This window comes from Sus scrofa, chromosome 2 (genome assembly GCF_000003025.6).
Source record: "Sus scrofa isolate TJ Tabasco breed Duroc chromosome 2, Sscrofa11.1, whole genome shotgun sequence".
In the NCBI taxonomy this organism is placed as follows: Eukaryota; Metazoa; Chordata; class Mammalia; order Artiodactyla; family Suidae; genus Sus; species Sus scrofa.
Genome location: NC_010444.4, coordinates 140,182,067 through 140,202,307, shown reverse-complemented (window position 1 = coordinate 140,202,307; position 20,241 = coordinate 140,182,067). Strand labels below are relative to the sequence as shown.

Genomic DNA, 20,241 nt, shown 5'->3' with positions numbered 1-20,241 from the left:
CTGCGTTCGTTGAGCCAATCAGATAGCGAAACCTGAACCTACCAATCAGCGCAAGGGGACAGACGAGACTGGGAAACGGCTTATTCCGGCCTGACCGCTCTGCTCAAAAGTGGGTCCGGGTTACCAACTGTCGAGGCTTGGTGTTGGGTGATCCTGCAATTCCGCCTTATTACTTTTTCTTGAACCCTGAGGCATCAGCTGCCGTGTTTTGTTCTTTATCACATTCCTTCCCAGGAACGCACAAGAGACCCGGTTTAGGGCACTTGTTCTTCCTGGGGTGGGGTGGGGGACTACATTTCCCAGGAAGCACCGCAACCAAACACCGGGACTCTATTTCCCAGAGTTCTTTTTCTTATACTTTCTTTTTTTAAGGCGTAGCGGACGCTGACGCTCTTCCCTCAGGAGTTGGAGACTTCCGAGCCAAAATGGCGGCAGGGACGGGCAGTAAGTATTTGCACCGCCTTTGTGTGGTAAGTCTTTGTAGAGCCGAGGCCAGGCAACAGCATAGAGAGTAGGAGCAGTGATTTGCCTGAGAGCCCAGGGAGGGCACGAGACTTGAACTCGACGGTGTAGTGAAGCCCAACGGCCGGGGGCCTAGAAGTGTAGTCTTCTCAGTAAGGCCGCCGAGGTTTGAGATAAGCAGCTCAGCGAAATCTTTGTATGTTGGGGAGCTCTGCGGGGTGAGCTGAAAAGGTGCCCTACAGACGGACCGAGACGTTGTGCGCCTTAAGGAGTGGCCGGCATCCCAAAGAGTCATTCAGTTTCTGACGAACGTTTATGAGGCCACTAGTCACAGAGAAATGGGGAGTTTTAACCGCGAGCTTTTTCTGCCACTGGGGAAATCACATTTCGGGCATCTCAGTCATTTATCTCTGTTTCACGGACTGAATATGGCTTTTAGGCCCGGCCAGGGGAAAGGGGAGCGGTGTTACTGAAAGAAGTAAACAACTTTATGCTAAGAAGGAGGCGGGACGGAGGGGAGGTGGCCGCTCGGAATCCTGGGAAATAAGCCCTTAGGTCCAAATTGGAATAAAGCGTTTTTTAAAATTGAGTCTTTCGGGGAGCTGCCCTATCTTAATCTGACATTACTTTTTTTTTTTTTAAACTAAACCATTGTGCCCATGGCATTTGAAGGCAAAACATTTTATTTCTTCAAATACCATAGGCACACTGTTTTAGTTAGGTTATTTACTAGAAAGGTGAAGAATCAAGATTTGGTGATAGTAGCTCACGTTGTCCTTATAGGTTGGGATGTTTAGGCTTTTAGTCTTCTCTTTGAGGCTTAGAACTAGTGTCTCAGTGGTTTTCTATAAGTCTTCTCTACTTTCAGAACATAAGCTGCTGAGTACTGGCCCTACAGAGCCATGGTCCATCCGAGAGAAGCTGTGTTTAGCGTCTTCAGTCATGAGGAGTGGAGATCAAAATTGGTAAGGTATCTAGGTTGTCAGCTTTTTTGGGTATTGGAAACTGTTGAGCGTTGTCTTTTTGGTTATAGCTATACTAGTGGGCATAAAATGATATTTCATTGCGGGTTTGATTTGCATTTTTCTGAACCAATGTTGTTGGAAACCGTTGAGTGCTGAGCATCTATTCATGTTTTTATTGTCTATTTGTGTGTCTTTTGGAGTAATTGCTCAGATCCTTTGGATTATTTTTCATTTTATTATTGAGTTATAAGAATTTTTTATTTATTCTGGACACAAATCCCTTGTCACATACATGATTTGCAAATACTTCTCCTATTTTGTGTGTTGTCTTTCCACTTTCTTTGGTATTGTTGTTATCTCTTGGTATTGCTTACAGCACAAAAGTTTTTGGTTTTGATATGTCCAGTTTGTCTATTTTTTATTCTGTGGCTAGTGTTTTTGGTGTCACAGCTAACAACCATTTACTTCTATGTTTTCTTCTAAGAGCTTTTAACTCTCCACATTCAAATCTTTGATCCATTTTGAGATAATTTTTATGAGGTTATAAGGCAGGGTCACTTGCATGCAACTGTCGTAGGACCTAGTATTTGTTGAAAAGACTATTCTCTTCCTATTGAATTGTCTTGGCATTCAGCATTTAAGTTCCAGAAAGTGGGACTGTCTGTGTCCGGTCTTTTTTGAAACCAGAACAAACTCTTCTCTCTCTCTCTTTTTTTTGGGTTTTTTTTTTTTTTTTTTTTTTTTTTTTGGTCTTTTTAGGGCAGTACTCTCAGCATATGGAGGTTCCCAGGCTAGGGCTTGAATCAGGACAGGCATAGCAATGTGGGATACGAGCCACATTTGCGGCCTATGCCATAGCTCACGGCAATGCCAGATCCTTAACCCACTGAGTGAAGCCAGGGATCAAACTGCATCCTCATGAATCCTAGTTGGGTTCTTTAAACACTGAGCCATGAAGGGAACTCCCGAGGAAACCTTTTAATTGTCTTAAGCATTCTAATTACTTAAGATACAAATATGAGTTTGTATGGTATATCTCTACTTCTGTAACCATTCAAATGAGTTTATGAAAGCATCATCACTTGTCACAGTTAGCACTTCCACAATTTTATGTATTCTTCAAATAGCCTTTCAAAGATAAATCCAGGATATTCCAGGTAGCAGCTGTTCTTGAGCCAGTAAACCCTATGACAAAATGAAACATGCTATTTGATAAATCTCAGCTTGACATTAAATATAACTCAATTCAAATATAAAACTGAATGAATTTTTACACAAAATATCAGGTAAACTAGATTGAAATAGAATGCAATCTGTGTATCTTTTATATTTCTGTTAGAAAAATAGTATAAGAGCACTTAGGTCAAACGTAGGGAGTTCCCACTGTGGCTTAGCAAGTTTAGAACCTGCCATAGGACTAGTTGGCAGGGAAAGAGTTAAGATAACTCAGAGGACACCATCAAGGTGTGCCTGACCCAAATGTACCCAAGCCCAGGGCAGTGACCAGCAGGGAAGGAGTGGGTTCTCAGCTTCAGCTCTCACTGTCAGCACATGCCACTGATTAAAATGTTTAGATTCCTGGAGTTCTCATTGTGGCTCAGCAGTAAGGAACCTGACTAGTATCATGAAGATGCAGGTTCGATCCCTGGCCTTGCTCAGTGGGTTAAGGATCCAGTGTTGCTGTGAGCTGTGATGTAGGTTGCAGTCGCGGCTCGGATCCCGTGTTGCTGTGGCTGTGGTGTAGGCCAGCAGCTGTAGCTCTCATTGAACCCCTAGCCTGGGAACCTCCATATGCCGACGAGGAAGGAGCAACAGAAAGGAAAAAAAAACGAGTGGGAATTCCCTGGTGGCTCAGTGGACTGAGGATCCGGTGTTGTTACTGCTGTGGCATGAGTTTGATCCCTGGCCTGGGAACTTCTATATGCCATGGTTGCAGCCAAAAGAAATAAAAAACAACACACACACACACACACACATAAGAATTTTATCTAAGATAAACTCATGATATGAAATACTGAGTCAAAGAATATATGAGTTTATAAAATTTGCTAAGTATTTCAAATTACCCTCCTCAGAGATTATTTCCATTTATACTCCCTTTGATAATATTTTAAAAGACTTGTTTTTCTATTCTCTGGTTCATGTTACGTGTATTTGATCTTTGACAGTAGAAAAGATGAGAAATAGTTCTCATATCTTTTATTTGCATTTATCCTATGATGAGCGAGTTAAATATCTCCTTGTGTGAAAAAACTGCTTATATTTTCTTTTCTGTAAACTGCTTTTTCCCATTTTTCTATTAGAGTACTAGTCTTTCTTTTTAATTTGGCCAGGGTGGGGCTGGGGAGCGCAGAGGAGTGGCTCCTTTTATATTAGGGAGATTAGCCATTTGTCTGCATTTTGAGGTGCATTAAAAAAAACCCCAAAACCCGGAGTTCCCGTCATGGCGCAATGGTTAACGAATCCGACTAGGAACCATGAGGTTGCGGGTTCAATCCCTGCCCTTGCTCAGTGGGTTAACGATCTGGCGTTGCCGTGAGCTGTGGTGTAGGTCGCAGATGTGGCTCGGATCCCGTGTTGCTGTGGCTTTGGTGTAGGCCGGTGGCTACAGCTCCGATTAGACCCCTAGCCTGGGAACCTCCATATGCCGCAGGAGCGGCCCAAGAAATGGCAAAAAGACAAAAAACAAACAAACAAAAAACCCAAAAACCCAGTATGCTCTTTGGTTTTGCTTTTTACATTAAGACTTTCAATATGTAGTTCTGGGTTTTTTTTTCCCTTTTTCTTTTTTTGACTGTCCAGCAACATATGGAGTTCCTGGGCCAGGGATCAGATCCGAGCTGCAGTTGGGTCCTGCACTGCAGCTGTGCCAACACTGGATCCTTAACCCGCTGTGCCTGGCCAGGGATCAAACCTGCATCCCAGGGCTCCAGAGACGTCACCAGTCCTATTACACCACAGCAGGAACTCCAAAAATGTAGTTTTTTATTAATAATTTTCTTTTACAGTTCCTGGATTTTGTAACATAATTAGAAAGTTCTTTCCTAGTCTGAGGTTATAAAATAATTCTACTTTGATTTCCTCTGTACTTTTGTGGTTAAATTCTTTAAAGTATATGCATCTTTGATTGCTTTGGGGGCTTATCTTGGTATAAACAAAGGTGTAAATTATGGATCAAACTTTACTTTTTGCTGATAACTATCCATATAACAATGTTAAAGTAAACTTTTTATAAAAGTACTCTGTGAAACCATTATCCCCAAACAAAACTGAAAACTCTCTTTAAAGTTGTGAATAAAGTTGTGAAATATTTCAGCCACATAGAGAAGTGGGGAAAATAATGCAGCGTACCTATGTACCTGGATTTAACAGATCTTAATATTTAGTTATGTTTCCTTCAGCTCTTTTTAAAGAAATAAACATAGACACAGTTGAAGCCCCTTCACACTCTTTCTGCAAGCCATTTCAGTCCAACTATTTTCATTTTTGCTCCTTTTTTTTTTTTTTTTTTTTGGTCTTTTTTTAGGGCCGCACCTGTGGCATATGAAGGTTTCCAGTCCAGGGGTCTAATCGGAGCTGTAGCTGCTGGCCTACGCCAGAGCCACAGCAACACAGGATCCGAGCCACGTCTGTGACCTACACCACAGCTCATGGCAACGCCGGATCCTTAACCCTTGAGCAAGGCCAGGGATTGAACCTGCGTCCTCATGGATGCTAGTCAGATTGGTTTTATACTGAGCCACAACAGGAACTCCTTTTCTGTCTTTTTATCTGTAACTTTTTTGTGCATCATAGCCAAAAAAAAAAAATCGCCTTTTTTCAGTTACTATTATGTTCTAAATATATTCCATATCACCACATATATTTCATAGTTATTTTTATGGGCTGTTAAATATTTTCCTAAAGATGAAGTCCCAAAAGTTAAACATCTTCTTGCAGGCATTTAGGAGAAACTTCACTGTTCATCAGTCATATCAAATCTACACGATACTTTCTTCCTGGTGCTTGCTTCTTTTTAAAAAATGGTTTCCTTATGTTACATTCTTAAGAATTAGTAGATCAAAAGATAACTTTTTTGTGTATCTAGAATATTTTACAAATTGCTTTCCAAATGGCAGGTGTTTTCTAAAAAAACCAAAGTCAACATAAAAATACTTTGCCAAATGAACAGAAATGATACTTTACTAGGTACCTTCACTTCACTCAAGAAATACATCACCTAGGAAAACTGTTTACAATGGTGCTTTTCCTCTAAAATGACTTTTCAGTAACTGTGTCATTTTCTATAGTCACATATTCTAGAATACTTCCCCAATGGCTGTTTTTTTACTCCAAAGTTTGTGCTCTAAACCTTGAGCTCTCAGCATACCTTCTTTTTTTTTTTTCAGTTTGGTATGTGATAAGGCTTTTCTCATTTTGTAGGGTATCAGTTAGCAGAGCAATCAAGCCTTTTGCAGAGCCTGGCCGCCCTCCAGACTGGTTCTCTCAAAAAGTAAGTTCCCAAGTTCCCACTGTTCTTTTAGAGCAGTTTGTGAGATGTGAAGTGGGTTCCCTTCCAGATCTGCCCTTTTAATCACAATGCTTTTGGGTCATGAAGAAGAATTGAGATGACTCTTTTTCCCCATATTTGTCAATCCACCCTTGTATGCTCTCATTACAGATATTATGTATCATAATGGTTAAAAGCCCAAGCTGGAAGTTAAACAGATGTGAATTTAATATTACTCCACTTGAAAACTTTGAACATGGTCCTCAGTTTTGTGATTTGTAAAATAGAGATAAACGTTGCTTCAGGATTGCTGTAAAGATTTAGTCGAGGTAATACCTAGAAAGCATTTAGCAAAGTGCCTTGCATATGGTAACTACTCAGTAGGTATTAGCTATAAATATTGGCTCTTAGCTTGTCTTTCCCAAAATACACAAACTTCAGGCCAAGAGACTTCCTTTTCTGAGTTATGGTTTTGATTATTTTGTACTAATTTGATTGCGTCCTAGAAACTAGTCATAGGTAATTTGTTCTCGGAGGAACTACTCACGTCTTAACTATAGCTCCCCTCTCTAAACCTAAGTCTGATGTGTTGAAACTTTGAAAGGTCATTCCTTTTTAGGCTTGCTCATATTTTCACTTTTTTCCATAGCATTGTGCTTCCCAGTACTCAGAGCTTCTAGAGACCACTGAGACCCCAAAGTGAGTATAAAACCAGGCACTTGACTGATCTCTTTAGTGGAGAGTATTTGCTTTGGAAGTCTGATGGGTTTTGTTTGTATTTTTGGCTGTGCCCTCAACATGTGAAAGTGCCCTGGCCAAATATCACCTGAGCTGCAGCAGCGACCCGCCTTGATGCAGTGACAACACTGGATCCTTAACCTTCTGTGCTGGAAATCCAGCCTGTTTTTTTTAATCTATTTATATAGCTTGGTGATAAAAGTATAGTAGAAATTAGAATTCCAGCAGTGGCACAGTGGATTAGGAATCCGACTGTAGTGGCTCAGGTTGATGTGGAGGCACAGGTTTGATCTCCAGATTGGCACACTGGGTTAAGGATCCAGCATTGCCTCAGCTATGGCTCAGATTCAGTCCCTGGCCTGGGAACTTCCATGTGCTGCAGGCACGGCCATTAAAGTATAGTAGGAATTCCTGTTTGTGGCTCAGCAGGTTAAGAACCCAACATAGTGTCTTTGAGGATGCTGGTTCAATCCCTGGCCTCCCTCGGTGGGTTAAGGATCTGGTGTTGCTGAATGCTACTATATGTTGCACACATAGCTCAGATCCCAGCGTTGCTGTGGCTATGGTGTATGCCAGCACTGTAGCTCTGATTCGACCCCTAGCCCAGAAACTTTGATAGGCCACAGGTGTGGCTATAGAAAGAAAGAAAAAAAAAAAAGGTATAGTAAAAATTATCTCTGGTTAGGTGGTGGAGGCTCATAGAAAGCAGGTGGGAGTAGGAACACAGATGTTCTCTTATTCAAGTATGTGTCTGTTTGTGTGTGTGTGTGTGTGTTTTAATTTTTTCCATAGACGGAAACGGGGTGAAAAGGGAGAAGTGGTAGAAACTGTTGAAGATGTCATTGTTCGGAAACTGACTGCTGAACGAGTTGAGGAACTCAAGAAAGTGATAAAGGAAACCCAAGAAAAATATAGGTACTTATCAGAGAGAATGTAAAATGGTTGAGACTAATGAGGCTGACTTAATACTAGTCAGAATTTTTTAAATAGATTAAAAAACCCAGTCTATCTACCCTTTTCCTACAGACGGCTGAAAAGAGATGCAGAACTAATTCAAGCTGGGCACATGGACAGCAGACTGGATGAGCTTTGCAATGACATTGCAATGTGGGTTATATTATTCTGTCTATACTCCTTTTCCTCTTTTCACCCTCTTTAAGTAATCTAGCTAATTTCCTACACCTGCCATCTCTTTAGACTTGAGAGATTCTCGAAGGGGGAGGCTGCCCTGGTAGCTGGGGTGGGGGAGGGGGTAGTGAGTCCTAGAAGGTAACATAATAGAACATTTCAGTATGAAAACGTAGTTCTAACTTAAAAGTGGATCTTGTTTGCCTGGTGAAGAACTGGTAGTTAGGCAGCAGATTCAAAATCCCCTATTTTGCTGATAAAGATTTTTCTTTAGAGTTTTTCTTCAGAAAATGCTAGCCTGGCAGAAAATTTCCTCATGAGGGCACTGTCAACTCTGGAGGAGCTACAGCCACCTAGGAACTAACCCTTAATTTTGTCTTTAGGAAAAAGAAGTTGGAGGAAGAGGAAGCTGAAGTTAAGAGGAAGGCTACCGATGCAGCATATCAGGGTAAGCTGAACCTTGTGACTCTTTTTAGCAATTTGTCTGTATAGTACAGCATGCTGATGATAGTTGAAGACTTTGTTAACACAGAATCCACTAATTTCAGTTTACTTGTACACTTTTCTGTGTGTGTCATCCTCTCTTTTACTGGAATAGAAGAGTCCCTTTATGTCCAGGAAGAAACTCTTAAAAAATGACCTCTGCTCAGATCTCACTAGACCTGTATTCTTTTAGGATACGAAGGCCTGATAGTAAGATATTGAACATAATCAAGGTTTTAGAAGGTAAAGCCTGTACGAAGATTGATAGTAGTTCAGTCATTGGTTAAAGGGAGGAACGTAAGCATTTTTAACTCTGGGGATACATGCTCTCCGCCAGTGAGGTTCTTCCCTCTTGTTAAAAGCAGAATCTTAAGTTGTCGAAGATACTGAGGGGTGTTTAAACCTTTCCTGCTCCAAGGACCTTTGGGTTAAACAAATTTGCTTAGGGTGAGAATTGCTCACGGAAAAAATTAGGCTAAGAAGTTGAAAAGAAAACTTTCTAATTCCCAAATTCACAATGCTGCTTTAGTAATGTGGTTTTCCTGTTTGTCCTTTATTTTATAATAGCAGAATGGAATCTAGTTTTATTTGTTTAATCTTTAAGACTCAGAAATTTTTCTTCTTTATGTTCTAGCCCGTCAAGCAGTAAAAACACCCCCTCGGAGGTTACCTACTATGATGGTCCGCTCTCCCATAGATTCTGCCTCCCCAGGAGGTGATTATCCACTTGGGGACTTGACTGCAACCACCATGGAAGAGGCTACCTCGGGGGTAAGTATACTTCCATCCGTAGGAGTTGATCAGCAAAGGGGCAGTAAGTCAGCAGAGAGATGAGTGATGAGGAAACCACTTTTGGCTTAGAGGCAGTTTCCTCTCTTGGTCTGAATGCTAAGGACTCAATTTACCATGTTCTAGGCTCAAAGATAAAAATGGATCTAAAAACATTGAGGTTTTTGACATTTTTAGAGATAGGTAAAAAAATATATTAAGGAATTGTTTTTAAGTGTACTGGTCTTGTGAAATTCCTGGTTAAATGTAGGGTGACTTCTTTATAAATATAGTATTGGTAGTGGGTAAAGAGTTTGTATAAGGCAAGTTGGGTGGAATAGCTGAGTTGTGGGTTTGAGTGGGTGGAAGAAAAAAAAATCGTGGGGATGAAAGGTTTGGTTAAGAGTAGGATGGGTACAGGGTTTCTGGGAAATTCCACTCAGAACTAATAAAGTAATAGTTAGACACACTAACCCATCCAGATTAGTAGGGAACCTTCCTCAGTTTGAGAAGTCAGATAAAGGTTCTCTGTTGTCTCTTAGGTAACCCCCGGGACTTTGCCGAGTACCCCAGTCACCTCGTTTCCTGGAATTCCTGACACCCTTCCTCCAGGCTCTGCACCCTTAGAAGCCCCCATGACCCCAGTAACAGATGATTCACCCCAGAAAAAGATGCTTGGACAGAAAGCAACTCCACCCCCTCCCCTCTGCTGTCAGAGCTCTTGAAGAAGGGCAGCCTCCTGCCTACTAGCCCCAGACTGGTATGGAGACTTCTGTGGGTGTTTGAGAGCTGTGGTGATTTAGTACTTTGGAAGGGAGTGCCTGTGACCTAAAATATAACATGGAAAAAAAAGTTCAAAAGAGGAAGAGATCTCCTAGTTAAATGTTAATTTGAAGCAAAACAAAATAAAATAGTTGGTAGTAACCTCGGGTCCTAAGATATCTGAAACCATAATTATTTTGGTTCTCTTCTCTTGTCGAATAAGTTTTAAAAATGAGACTTTCCCTTGGGTCTGCAATTATTTTCTTTGGCTATTAACTTTTAGTTTCATGAAGTTTGGTCAACTGCTGGAGCTTTTTTGGGAAGTGGTAATAGAGGAAAGCTTGAGTGTAGCCTTCACCTCTATTCTTCCCTGGTAGGTCAATGAGAGTGAAATGGCTGTAACTTCTGGCCACCTGAACAATACAGGTGTTCTCTTGGAGGTAGGCGGGGTCCTTCCCATGATTCATGGTGGGGAGATGCAGCAAACACCCAACACTGTTGCAGCCTCCACTGCTGCCTCAGGTAAGTCAGTACTTTTCCATTATCTACTTTTATTTCAGAGATGTTGGTCTTGGCTTTGACTGTCCTTGGTTTCTAGCCTTTGTTACCAGGCAGCTGTGAATCCTAGATTTAAAGCCCAACCTTGGAGCTATTTTGCAAACTGTTAAACCACATGGTGCTTGAGATCGTAAATCCGTTTCACCTTTAAAATTCTGGTCATTCTGGATGACCACAGCATACATAATGATGAGAGGAATAGTGAAGTTAACAGTGAAGCTGCAGGAGTTCCTGTCGTGGCTCAGCGATTAACGAACCCAGCTAGCATCCAAGAGGACGTGGGTTCGATCCCTGACCTCGCTTCAGTGGATTAAGGATCCGGCATTGCCGTGAGTTGTGGTGTAGGTCGCAGATGTGGCTCGGATCTGGTGTTGCTGTGGCTGTGGTGTAGGCCAGCAGCTTCAGCTCTGATTCAACCCCTAGCCTGTGAACCTCCATAGGCTGCCGGTGCAGCCCTAAAAAGAGACAATAAATAAATAGTGAAGCTGCAAAATCACAGAAGGGTGTTAGAGATACCTGAGACTGTAGCATAGGGGGATAAGATTTGGAGCTAGAAAACTAGACTTGAGTCTTAGGCCCGCTACTAGTTTTGTGGCTTAGATAGGTAACTCATGATCCTCAGTTTTCCTCTTTTAACAACTATAATGTGTATTAGTTCACAAGGAGGTAATGAGAATTAAATGAGGTAGAAAACATAAAGCAAAAAAAAAGTTTTTCCAAGTAACTAAACATTGGTAATCTCCTTATGGCTCAGTTGGTTAAGAATCTAGTGCTGTCACTGCAGTGGCTTGAGTCACTGCTGTGGCACTGGTTTGATCCCTGGCCCAGGAACTTCCATGTGTCACAGATGAGGCCCAAACAAAAAGCAAACCCAAAAAACCACATTAGATTTTTGGTATTTGAATTTTGTTGAATTCGCGTGGCTTGTAGTATACTTAACTTCAGTAGGAGTGATAGATTTATTCATACCATTTTTTTTTTTTACTTTTAATTACCATTAAGTTTTCATATGAGTTCTGTGTTCTAGTGCTTTGAATCATTCCTGACTTGGCAGAAGATATTAAGTAAGGTTTGAAAAAGTGAGGATAGATAATGAGCTATTCATTAGAGGAGTTGCTTTCATCCTTTGAGACTAAAAATTTTCTTGGTTGAGTCTTTTATTTTTTTGGTTTTTAGGGCTGTACCTGCGGCATTTGGAAGTTCCTAGGCTAGGGGTTGAATCAGAGCTGCAGCTGCCAGCCTATACCACAGCCACAGCCACAGCCACGCCAGATCCGAGCTGTGCCTGCAGCCTATACCATAGCTCATAGATCCAGCAATGCTGGATCCCTAACCCACTGAGTAAGGCCAGGGATTAAACCTGCATCCTCACGGATACTAGTTGGGTTCATAACCCGCTGAACCACAATGGGAACTCCGTGGTTGAGGCTTAAAGTGGTTATTGTTTACTTCTTATTTTTGTGCTTTCTTCTTACTTCATTGTGTGTATCTCTTTGTTAGGTGCTCCCACTCTTTCTAGGCTTTTAGAAGCTGGTCCTACACAGTTCACCACACCTCTTGCTTCCTTCACTACTGTTGCCAGTGAACCTCCAGTTAAACTTGTGCCACCTCCTGTAGAGTCTGTGTCCCAAGCTACCATTGTTATGATGCCTGCACTGCCAGCACCATCCTCTGCTCCTGCTGTTGCTACTCCTGAGAGTGTAGCTCCAGGTGCGTCTCTGACCTACTTCCTGAGCAGTCACTAGATCGAAAATTTCATTTTGAGCTTCAGTTAGAGAAAGGTGACCAAGAGCATCAGCTCTAATTCAGATACTTCAATTCTTTTCTCCATGGACATATGCCATCCTTATCCTTGGAAAAATAGGATGTGAGAAGAGGTGGTTGGACATTTTATGTGATGAGGGGGAAAGGCTAAACGTCCTCACATGAATGGGCTTGAGAAGGTGTTCTCATCTTTCTGTATAAAATGGGGAGAAGAAAACATAGGCACATGTGAGATAACTTTTACTGAGCTAAAGTGTATGGGTCTTGACATCTGTCTACAGCTTTGATTTGATCTCCAGGTGGGCAGTTGTTACCAAATAAGCTTCTGAGATGCTTTTCTTTTTCTGTTATTCAGTGAGTCAGCCTGACACCTGTGTTCCCATGGAGACTGTAGGAGATCCACATACTGTGACTGTTTCCATGGATAGTAGTGAAATCTCCATGATCATCAATTCTATTAAAGAAGAGTGTTTCCGGTCAGGGGTAGCAGAGGCACCTGGAGGATCAAAGGCCCCTAGCATCGATGGGAAGGAAGATTTAGATCTGGCTGAGAAGATGGATATTGCTGTGTCTTATACAGGTGAAGAGCTGGACTTTGAGACTGTTGGGGACATCATTGCCATCATTGAGGACAAGGTAACTATTCAGCAGAGCCTTAAAGAATGTCTCATGGGTCCTACATAGGCTTCTCTCCTCAGACTTTCCTTGCCTTTTGCGGTTAGAATTACATAAACAACTCTCCTGCTTCTGCCATTCTCCATCTCTGTACTCCCAGAGCCCTTTGGTGCTGACATGCTAGTCCTCTTCCCCAGCCATCCCTGTGTTACTGATTTGCACTGGACAGATATTCCTGTCCACTGGTTGCTTTTACTACATGGAAAAGACGGAGAGAGTTGCTGCAGATTCAGGCCATCTCATTTGGTGCTGAGGGACTTGGGCTTCTTCCTGTAGCTTCAACAGTGTATGTATCATTGGACAGGTAGATGATCATCCTGAAGTGCTGGATGTGGCAGCAGTGGAAGCAGCATTGTCATTCTGTGAAGAGAATGATGATCCCCAGTCCCTGCCTGGCCCTTGGGAGCACCCCATCCAGCAGGAAAGGGACAAGACAGTACCTCTCCCTGCACCAGAGATGACAGTCAAGCAAGAGAGGCTGGACTTTGAAGAGACGGAAAGCAAAGGAATCCATGAACTGGTGGACCTCAGGGAGCCGAGTGTTGAAATCAAAATGGAACCTACAGAACCAGAGCAAGGCATTTCAGGACCTGAAATAGTAGCTGGGGTTGTTCCACCCCCAAGTATGGAGCCACCAGAACTCAGGAGTCAGGACTTAAATGAGGAACCCAGAAGTACTACAACTGGAGAGATTACTGAAGCAGATGTTTCCAGTAGGAAAGGCGATGAGACCTCACTTAGAACGGTGAAGACAGAGGTATTTAAGATCAGGGCCTGGGAGGATGGAGGGTTATACCTTAGGTAAGAAGTGACAGTTTAGGCCTTTGGTTTTCCTGTTCCATGCTTGGTGACTGACATGTTGATGTGTCCAGAGCCCATAGATGTAATCAGTGCTTTATGTAAATACCCTTTTCCTATTAAGGTAGCCATTAGAATTGTATTACTGGGTAGGACTTAGACTTTCTTTTATAGTCTCACTAACATTGAAGAATAAAGTGTAAACTGTAGTGATTTACCAGCACTTAGGGTTTTTGTTCTTTTTGGTCTTCAGGCATCCCCCGAAAGCATGTTGTCTCCATCACATGGATCAAATCCCATTGAAGATCCTTTAGAGTCAGAGACTCAGCACAAGTTTGAAATGTCAGGTAAATATTAAAGCCAGGAAATCTGTACTCTGTAACTTTAAATCACTTGCTCTGGCTTCTAAGGGATTGTGGGTTGTGGGCAAGCAGAGGAGGTAGAATAGGTCAGCATGGAAAGGAGAGCTGCAGGGGATTATTGTCCACAGGAAGGGGAAGGCTAAGGTGGAAAAATCTTCAGGTAGTCTTTCTCTCCTCTGCAGACTCATTGAAAGAAGAATCAGGGACTATTTTTGGAAGCCAGATAAAGGTATTTCAGACTTTTCTTTATTCCTCTTGCTGTGTACTAGATTTTCCTATATAGCAATACCTTTTTAATGAATTTCAGTGAACTCACATCTTTATTCTCTGAGATGAGACTGGTTAAGGAGTTGCATGGAGAAAAGCTGCAGTGCTAGTCAGGCCTAGTGGGAGTACCATGGCAACATGTGCTTCCCATCTGAAGGAACTTGTGAACGTCACTCAGACCTTTCTTCGCATATAGTGCACGAAGAAGCTTTGATACATCCAGGGTGATTTGGAGTCAGTAGGGATACCAGAGCGAGGGAGAGCATATAAAAAAATCAGATTATTAATTGTACCATCCAGAGAAAGTCATCCAAAGTTTTCTTTTTAGAATTACTAAAGCGGTAGTAATAACAAACAGACTTAAAGTAATGCGATGTGAGCTTGCTCCATCAGATGAGACACAAAATAAAAACTATTTTTGATAACTTTGTACCCAGGGTCAGAGTTCCTCTCAAGAGCAAGGGGAAAGAAGGAACGCCTCTTAGCTTAGTCTTAAGTAAGTAGCTTTTTTTTTTCTTCCTTTTAAAAAGATCCTGGGTCTTATTCTTTGTCCAGGTTCTAAATTACTTGATCAGTCAGTGTCTGTAGATAGATGATAGTATAAGTGATAGAGGGCTCAGTCAGGAAACAGTTTGAGGCCATTTTCTAGAACTTATCTAACCCAGAAGACAGATTATGTTTAATGATGCTTTGCTGGATAGCTTTGTTCTCCTTTCTACTTGCTGACTGGAGCACACTGTGTCTAAGGATGCCCCAGGTGAGGATGAGGAGGAAGACGGAGTCAGTGAAGCGGCCAGCCTAGAGGAGCCTAAGGAAGAAGATCAAGGAGAAGGCTATTTGTCAGAAATGGATAATGAACCTCCTGTGAGTGAGAGTGACGATGGCTTTAGCATACACAATGCTACGCTGCAGTCCCACACACTGGCAGACTCCATCCCCAGCAGCCCTGCTTCTTCACAGTTGTGAGTATCTGTAATTTTCTGTTTGAGGTCAAGGTAGTAAAGGTGAGAAGCAGGAGAGGCTCTTTTCTTTAGTCTTACTTTTTCATCTTCCCTTTCTTGCCCTGGAACAAATAGTTAACAAGAAATAATTAGGATTTTTTTTTTTTTTTTCTTTTTTACTTATGACAAGTGAGACTCCCCTTTTTTTCATTCTTCTTCTTATTTCTCCAGCTCTGTCTGTAGTGAGGATCAGGAAGCTATTCAGGCACAGAAAATCTGGAAGAAAGCTATCATGCTTGTATGGAGAGCTGCAGCTAATCATAGGTAAGTAGGGTTTCCCAACTAGTAGGAGTATTTTCTCCTGCTCCTCCTCATTGTTGGTAACTAGAAAAAATTCTGAGTAGGCTTAAACAGGATTGAAGGCCTTGACTCCTAAACAGTCTTCAGCTCTTTAGATCAAGTTCCCTCACCTGTACTTCTGAAAGCTAAGTCAGTAATTGTACCATATTCTTTTTGGACAGGTATGCCAATGTCTTCCTGCAGCCTGTCACAGATGACATTGCACCTGGCTACCACAGCATTGTACAGAGGTAAGTCATGATCCATTCAGTATGCTGACTGGCTTGGATTGTAAATTGTCTGGTATTAGTGGATTTTTTGCTTTAGACAGAAAATCGAAAGCACATGTTTTTGGAGTTCTCCTGTGGTGCAGAGGGTTAAGGATCTGGTGTTGTCACTGCAGCAGCTTGGATTGCTCCTGTGGCATGGGTTTGATCTCTAGCCCAGCAACTTCGGTGTGTTTGCCCTGGCAAACAAACAAACAAACAAGAGCCTGTAAAGTACATGTTTTTGACGTGAGAATAACCAAGTGCTAAACTAATCATTTCATTGACCAGATTACCAAATTTAAAAGAATTAAGCCCCTTTATTACCTTTCTCAGTGCTTATTTTTTTTCTCAATGCTTATTATACAGGGCAAATTTGGTTTTTGGTTAAGTGTTTATTTTTGGGGTGAGAGTGCAGTGTTTAGGTCCTGGCAGCTTGGCCTGAAGATATATGAGGAAGTGTATGTGGTAATAATATATCCAGGAATCCAATTTAGTGCTTCTCCCCTCTCTGCTCCCATTTTCCCTTGTTGTGTTTTTTAGACCCATGGATTTGTCAACTATTAAGAAAAACATTGAAAATGGACTGATCCGCAGCACAGCCGAATTTCAGCGTGACATTATGCTGATGTTCCAGAATGCTGTGATGTATAATAGCTCAGACCACGATGTCTATCACATGGCAGTAGAAATGCAACGAGATGTCTTGGAGCAGATCCAGGTACTTTGAGGATCCTTAGCGTTTTAAGGATGTTGAAATGAAAATATTCAAGCAAAGGATTCTTACTGATGATAGGAAGGGTGTTGTGGTTTTTACTTGGAATACCCAACAGAGCATATGAAGATAAAATTTTGTTCTTGCTATATTCATGTTGGTTTTCTCATCTTGGTTTGGTAAAAGAGTTGTAAGAGAATGTGCTACCATTCTTGGGCAAATATCTTGTCTCCTGAAATTTTTAAATAAAATTTTTAGGGAGTTCCCGTCGTGGCGCAGTGGTTAACGAATCCGACTAGGAACCATGAGGTTGCGGGTTCGGTCCCTGCCCTTGCTCAGTGGGTTAACGATCCAGCGTTGCCGTGAGCTGTGGTGTAGGTTGCAGACGTGGCTCGGATCCTGCGTTGCTGTGGCTCTGGCGTAGGCCGGCGGCTACAGCTCCGATTCGACCCCTAGCCTGGGAACCTCCATATGCTGCGGGAGCGGCCCTAGAAATGGCAAAAAGACAAAAAATAAATAAATAAAATAAAATAAAATTTTTATAAAATGGTGAATGTATATTTTTAAATGACATTAAGTATGTACACGGTAAACAATCAACAAATCTCCTTTCCTTTTATCACAGGGAACCTACTTTTATCCTGTAGTTGTGTTACCAGGCACCCTTTGGAATACTGAACTCAAAGGGATATTATCTGTCTCTGCAGAGTCTGCCAAATTACTTAAATTGCTTAGTGATCTTTGATTTATCTAGTTTTATTATCTTTCTCATTCTTAGAGCATAGAGATTTTGATGCTATATTATAATACCAAAAATTTTCTGATAGTTTAGCGTGCCCAACTAGAATGAAAACCTAATGTGTTAAACTTCTAATCGGTCAAGAGGTATCTGGATGCTTTTTGCAGAAGGATACTCTAATCTTGTTTAGAAAACCTAATGTGTCTTTGTTCTTCCCCTGATGGATCAGGCCTCTAGGACCAACTATGTTTGTTCTACTTACAGCAATTCTTAGCCACACAGTTGATTATGCAAACATCTGAGTCTGGGATCAGTGCTAAAAGTCTTCGAGGGAGAGATTCTACCCGTAAACAGGATGCTTCAGAGAAGGTGAGGAGAGCAAGGAAGAGCCTGTGTGCCAGTGTTCCAGTGTTCCAGTGATAGAAGTCCAAAGCATCCGAGGAACCTTATGTTACTACTTAGTACTGCCAGGCTTCTCCATTCCAGTGGTATACAGACATAAGGATTTTTAAATAGCAGTTGTTTGCTCCCACCCAGACATTGAAGAAACCTGCTGTGACTGGAAGGCCCAGTCACATGGGAGAAATTGTGAGCTGAGTGAATGAATTATTATCTCCTTTGAGAGAAATTACTTAGCTTGCAGCATTTGGGGACCATCAGTTCCTGTTCCAGAGGCATAATGGCCCGATTGCTTTTGGATCTCTTTCCTCTTATTCTTGAGTTTTAAAATTTTGTCTTTGTGTGTGTGGTGCTTGTGTCTCTGTCCTGAGGTTTGGGGTGCTTGCAGCTGAGAGTTTCCGTGGAACCTGATCAGTGTTTGTTTGTCCTCTAACAGGACAGTGTCCCCATGGGCTCTCCTGCCTTCCTTCTCTCTCTCTTTGTAAGTATTGAATGGCTGCAAGGGGTGGTGTTGCCACAAAGATTCTCAGCTCTTGCTGGGGGTGGGTGGCAGAGGGAAATCCAACATGCAGACTGTGGCAGTGTCTTAACTTGTGTTTATTCTAGTCATTGAATAAGAAACTGTCTCTTCTGCATTCCTGTCTTTCTGCATGTGTGTGTGTGTGTGGGCTGGGTAGGGACTGTTTATGCCTTCACTGAGCTGAAATGAGGTATTCTTGGTAAGGATCTAGGATGCACCTGCTCCTCATTTCTTGACTCCACCTTTTTGACAGTTTTTTCCTTACAAACAGATTACTCAGAGCAGCAGCTGCTAGCTGGCTTTTAAAAAGTGTTCCTCATACTCACAGATACTCAACACATGGTTTTCTTCTTTCCCCTGCAAGAGTAATGTACAATACACAAACATTCAGTAAAATTTAAGATCTCAGTCACATGACCACTACATACAGTAGTGGATGGTGAAATTAGAGTTAAGTTTAGTAAATCTAGCCTAAAGACTTCTATTCTTTTCCTCTGTGTATTGAACAACCCTCTCACTCTGCTTTGTTTGTTAAGAGTCACTCAGTCATTGATGTAATAGAAGGATATCATACTAGAAAACCACATGATCTTAAAACTCCCTGGATTATTTCTTGAAGCCCTATTTTCCTCATCTTTGTGACAGAGGTAATATAATGAGGTACCTGTCCAGCCTACCTCACAGGGATGTTGTGAGGATAAAATGAGATAATATCTATGGAACTGGCTTGAAAAAAAAAGTAAAATGTTATAAAATGCAAGGGTGGTATTTTTTATACTTAGAGTTGCCTCAAAGGCAACTTGTGTTCATGAGCTCTAAGAATTTTAGTGTCCTTGCACATTAGAAATGTAAAAATGGTCTGGCCCAGCAAAAGTGTTTACTAGCTCCTCTTGCCTACAGGCTTTAGCCTGTACCACAGACAGGACACTGTAATCTACATTCTTTCTTACTGGTCAGCAACGGTGACTCTGGATTCCCAAGCTCTTGGCTGGCTGTTGCAGGCTGGTTAATAGAATCTTTTATCTATTGAAGACAGCAAAGTATTGCACAAGAGGAAGGAGCTGGGCTGCAGGGAGAGAGCAGCAGATGGAAAGAAGCCTTCTGATTGTCCTGATCTCATGGAGAACAACTCAGGAGGTGCTAGGGAACTAGTGCCAGGGTCAGTCTGCAGGAAAGGCCTTTCTTATAGGGACCAACAGCTGGACAGGTATGTTAGCCAAGAATCTCACTATCCACTGCCCTCTCTGACTCTCCCACCCTTCTTTTACTTTTCCTGTTCCTTTGCACATGATTTGGGGCCTGGGTGGGATGACTTGGAGTCATTCTGTGGGAACCCCAGGTGAGCTCCAGTGACCTCTGTGGTGGGCAGGAGCAAGATCCTCTGTCCTACGTTTCTTCTCACACACTACGATCAGGTGCTTTTTAGCCCACACTGTGGGAAGACAGATTTATGTCACTTATTTTCCTTGATTTTTCTGCTGATTCTTTCCCCTCTCTCCCAAGAAACCAAATCCCCAGCATTCTTGTTGCACCTTCTCTCTCAACTCATAACCAACTCATGCTCCCCCCTTTTTTTTTGTCTGCCTGTCATCTAGGATGGGGGAACAAGGGGGCGCCGCTGTGCCATTGAAGCAGATATGAAGATGAAAAAGTGAAGCCTGAGTGTCCACATTGGGCTAAACCTGAAATAGAAGTAAAGGTAGAGCTTGGGCTTGTGGGCCCAGTTCCAGAAGTGGAAGTTGCAGAAGAGGAGGTGCCTGGGCCACGTGACATGAGCTGGAGAAGTCTCTCTCAGAGAGTTGGAGTAGCACAATTGCCTGTTTTAGGGCAAAAATCACGGGCTGTGTTAATGTCCTGATGTGTTGCTAGCAGATGTAGCTAGTTTGTACTGTCTTGTGAAGTGTACAGACCTTAAAGAAAAAACCAAAACCTATGAAGTGTGTATGTACACAATAAACTCTGAAAGCAAAGAAAACTCTAGGCTTTGGTGTGTTCTTTGTGTGTGTGTGACTTATGATTTCTTCTACATGATAATTTTGTCATTCGTGGAAATGAGATTGTTAAAAGTGTTGCAGTGTGAAGTAAGGACTGTCTTATTTAGCT

At 42.0% G+C, this 20,241-nt stretch overlaps 1 protein-coding gene across 1 annotated transcript; it reads left to right on the top strand.

Annotated features, from left to right (window-relative positions):
* Nucleotides 61–20,113, top strand: BRD8 (bromodomain containing 8). The gene is given in 24 exon segments (XM_005661688.3): nucleotides 61–109; nucleotides 373–444; nucleotides 1,331–1,427; nucleotides 5,850–5,919; nucleotides 6,566–6,615; nucleotides 7,447–7,569; nucleotides 7,681–7,761; nucleotides 8,166–8,230; nucleotides 8,900–9,036; nucleotides 9,576–9,732; nucleotides 9,735–9,793; nucleotides 10,173–10,317; nucleotides 11,854–12,063; nucleotides 12,473–12,753; nucleotides 13,097–13,549; nucleotides 13,844–13,937; nucleotides 14,135–14,181; nucleotides 14,967–15,181; nucleotides 15,392–15,484; nucleotides 15,682–15,750; nucleotides 16,309–16,486; nucleotides 17,484–17,588; nucleotides 18,055–18,099; nucleotides 19,734–20,113. Coding segments are annotated over 23 exon segments (2,853 nt in total). The 5' UTR covers nucleotides 61–109; nucleotides 373–425; the 3' UTR covers nucleotides 19,794–20,113.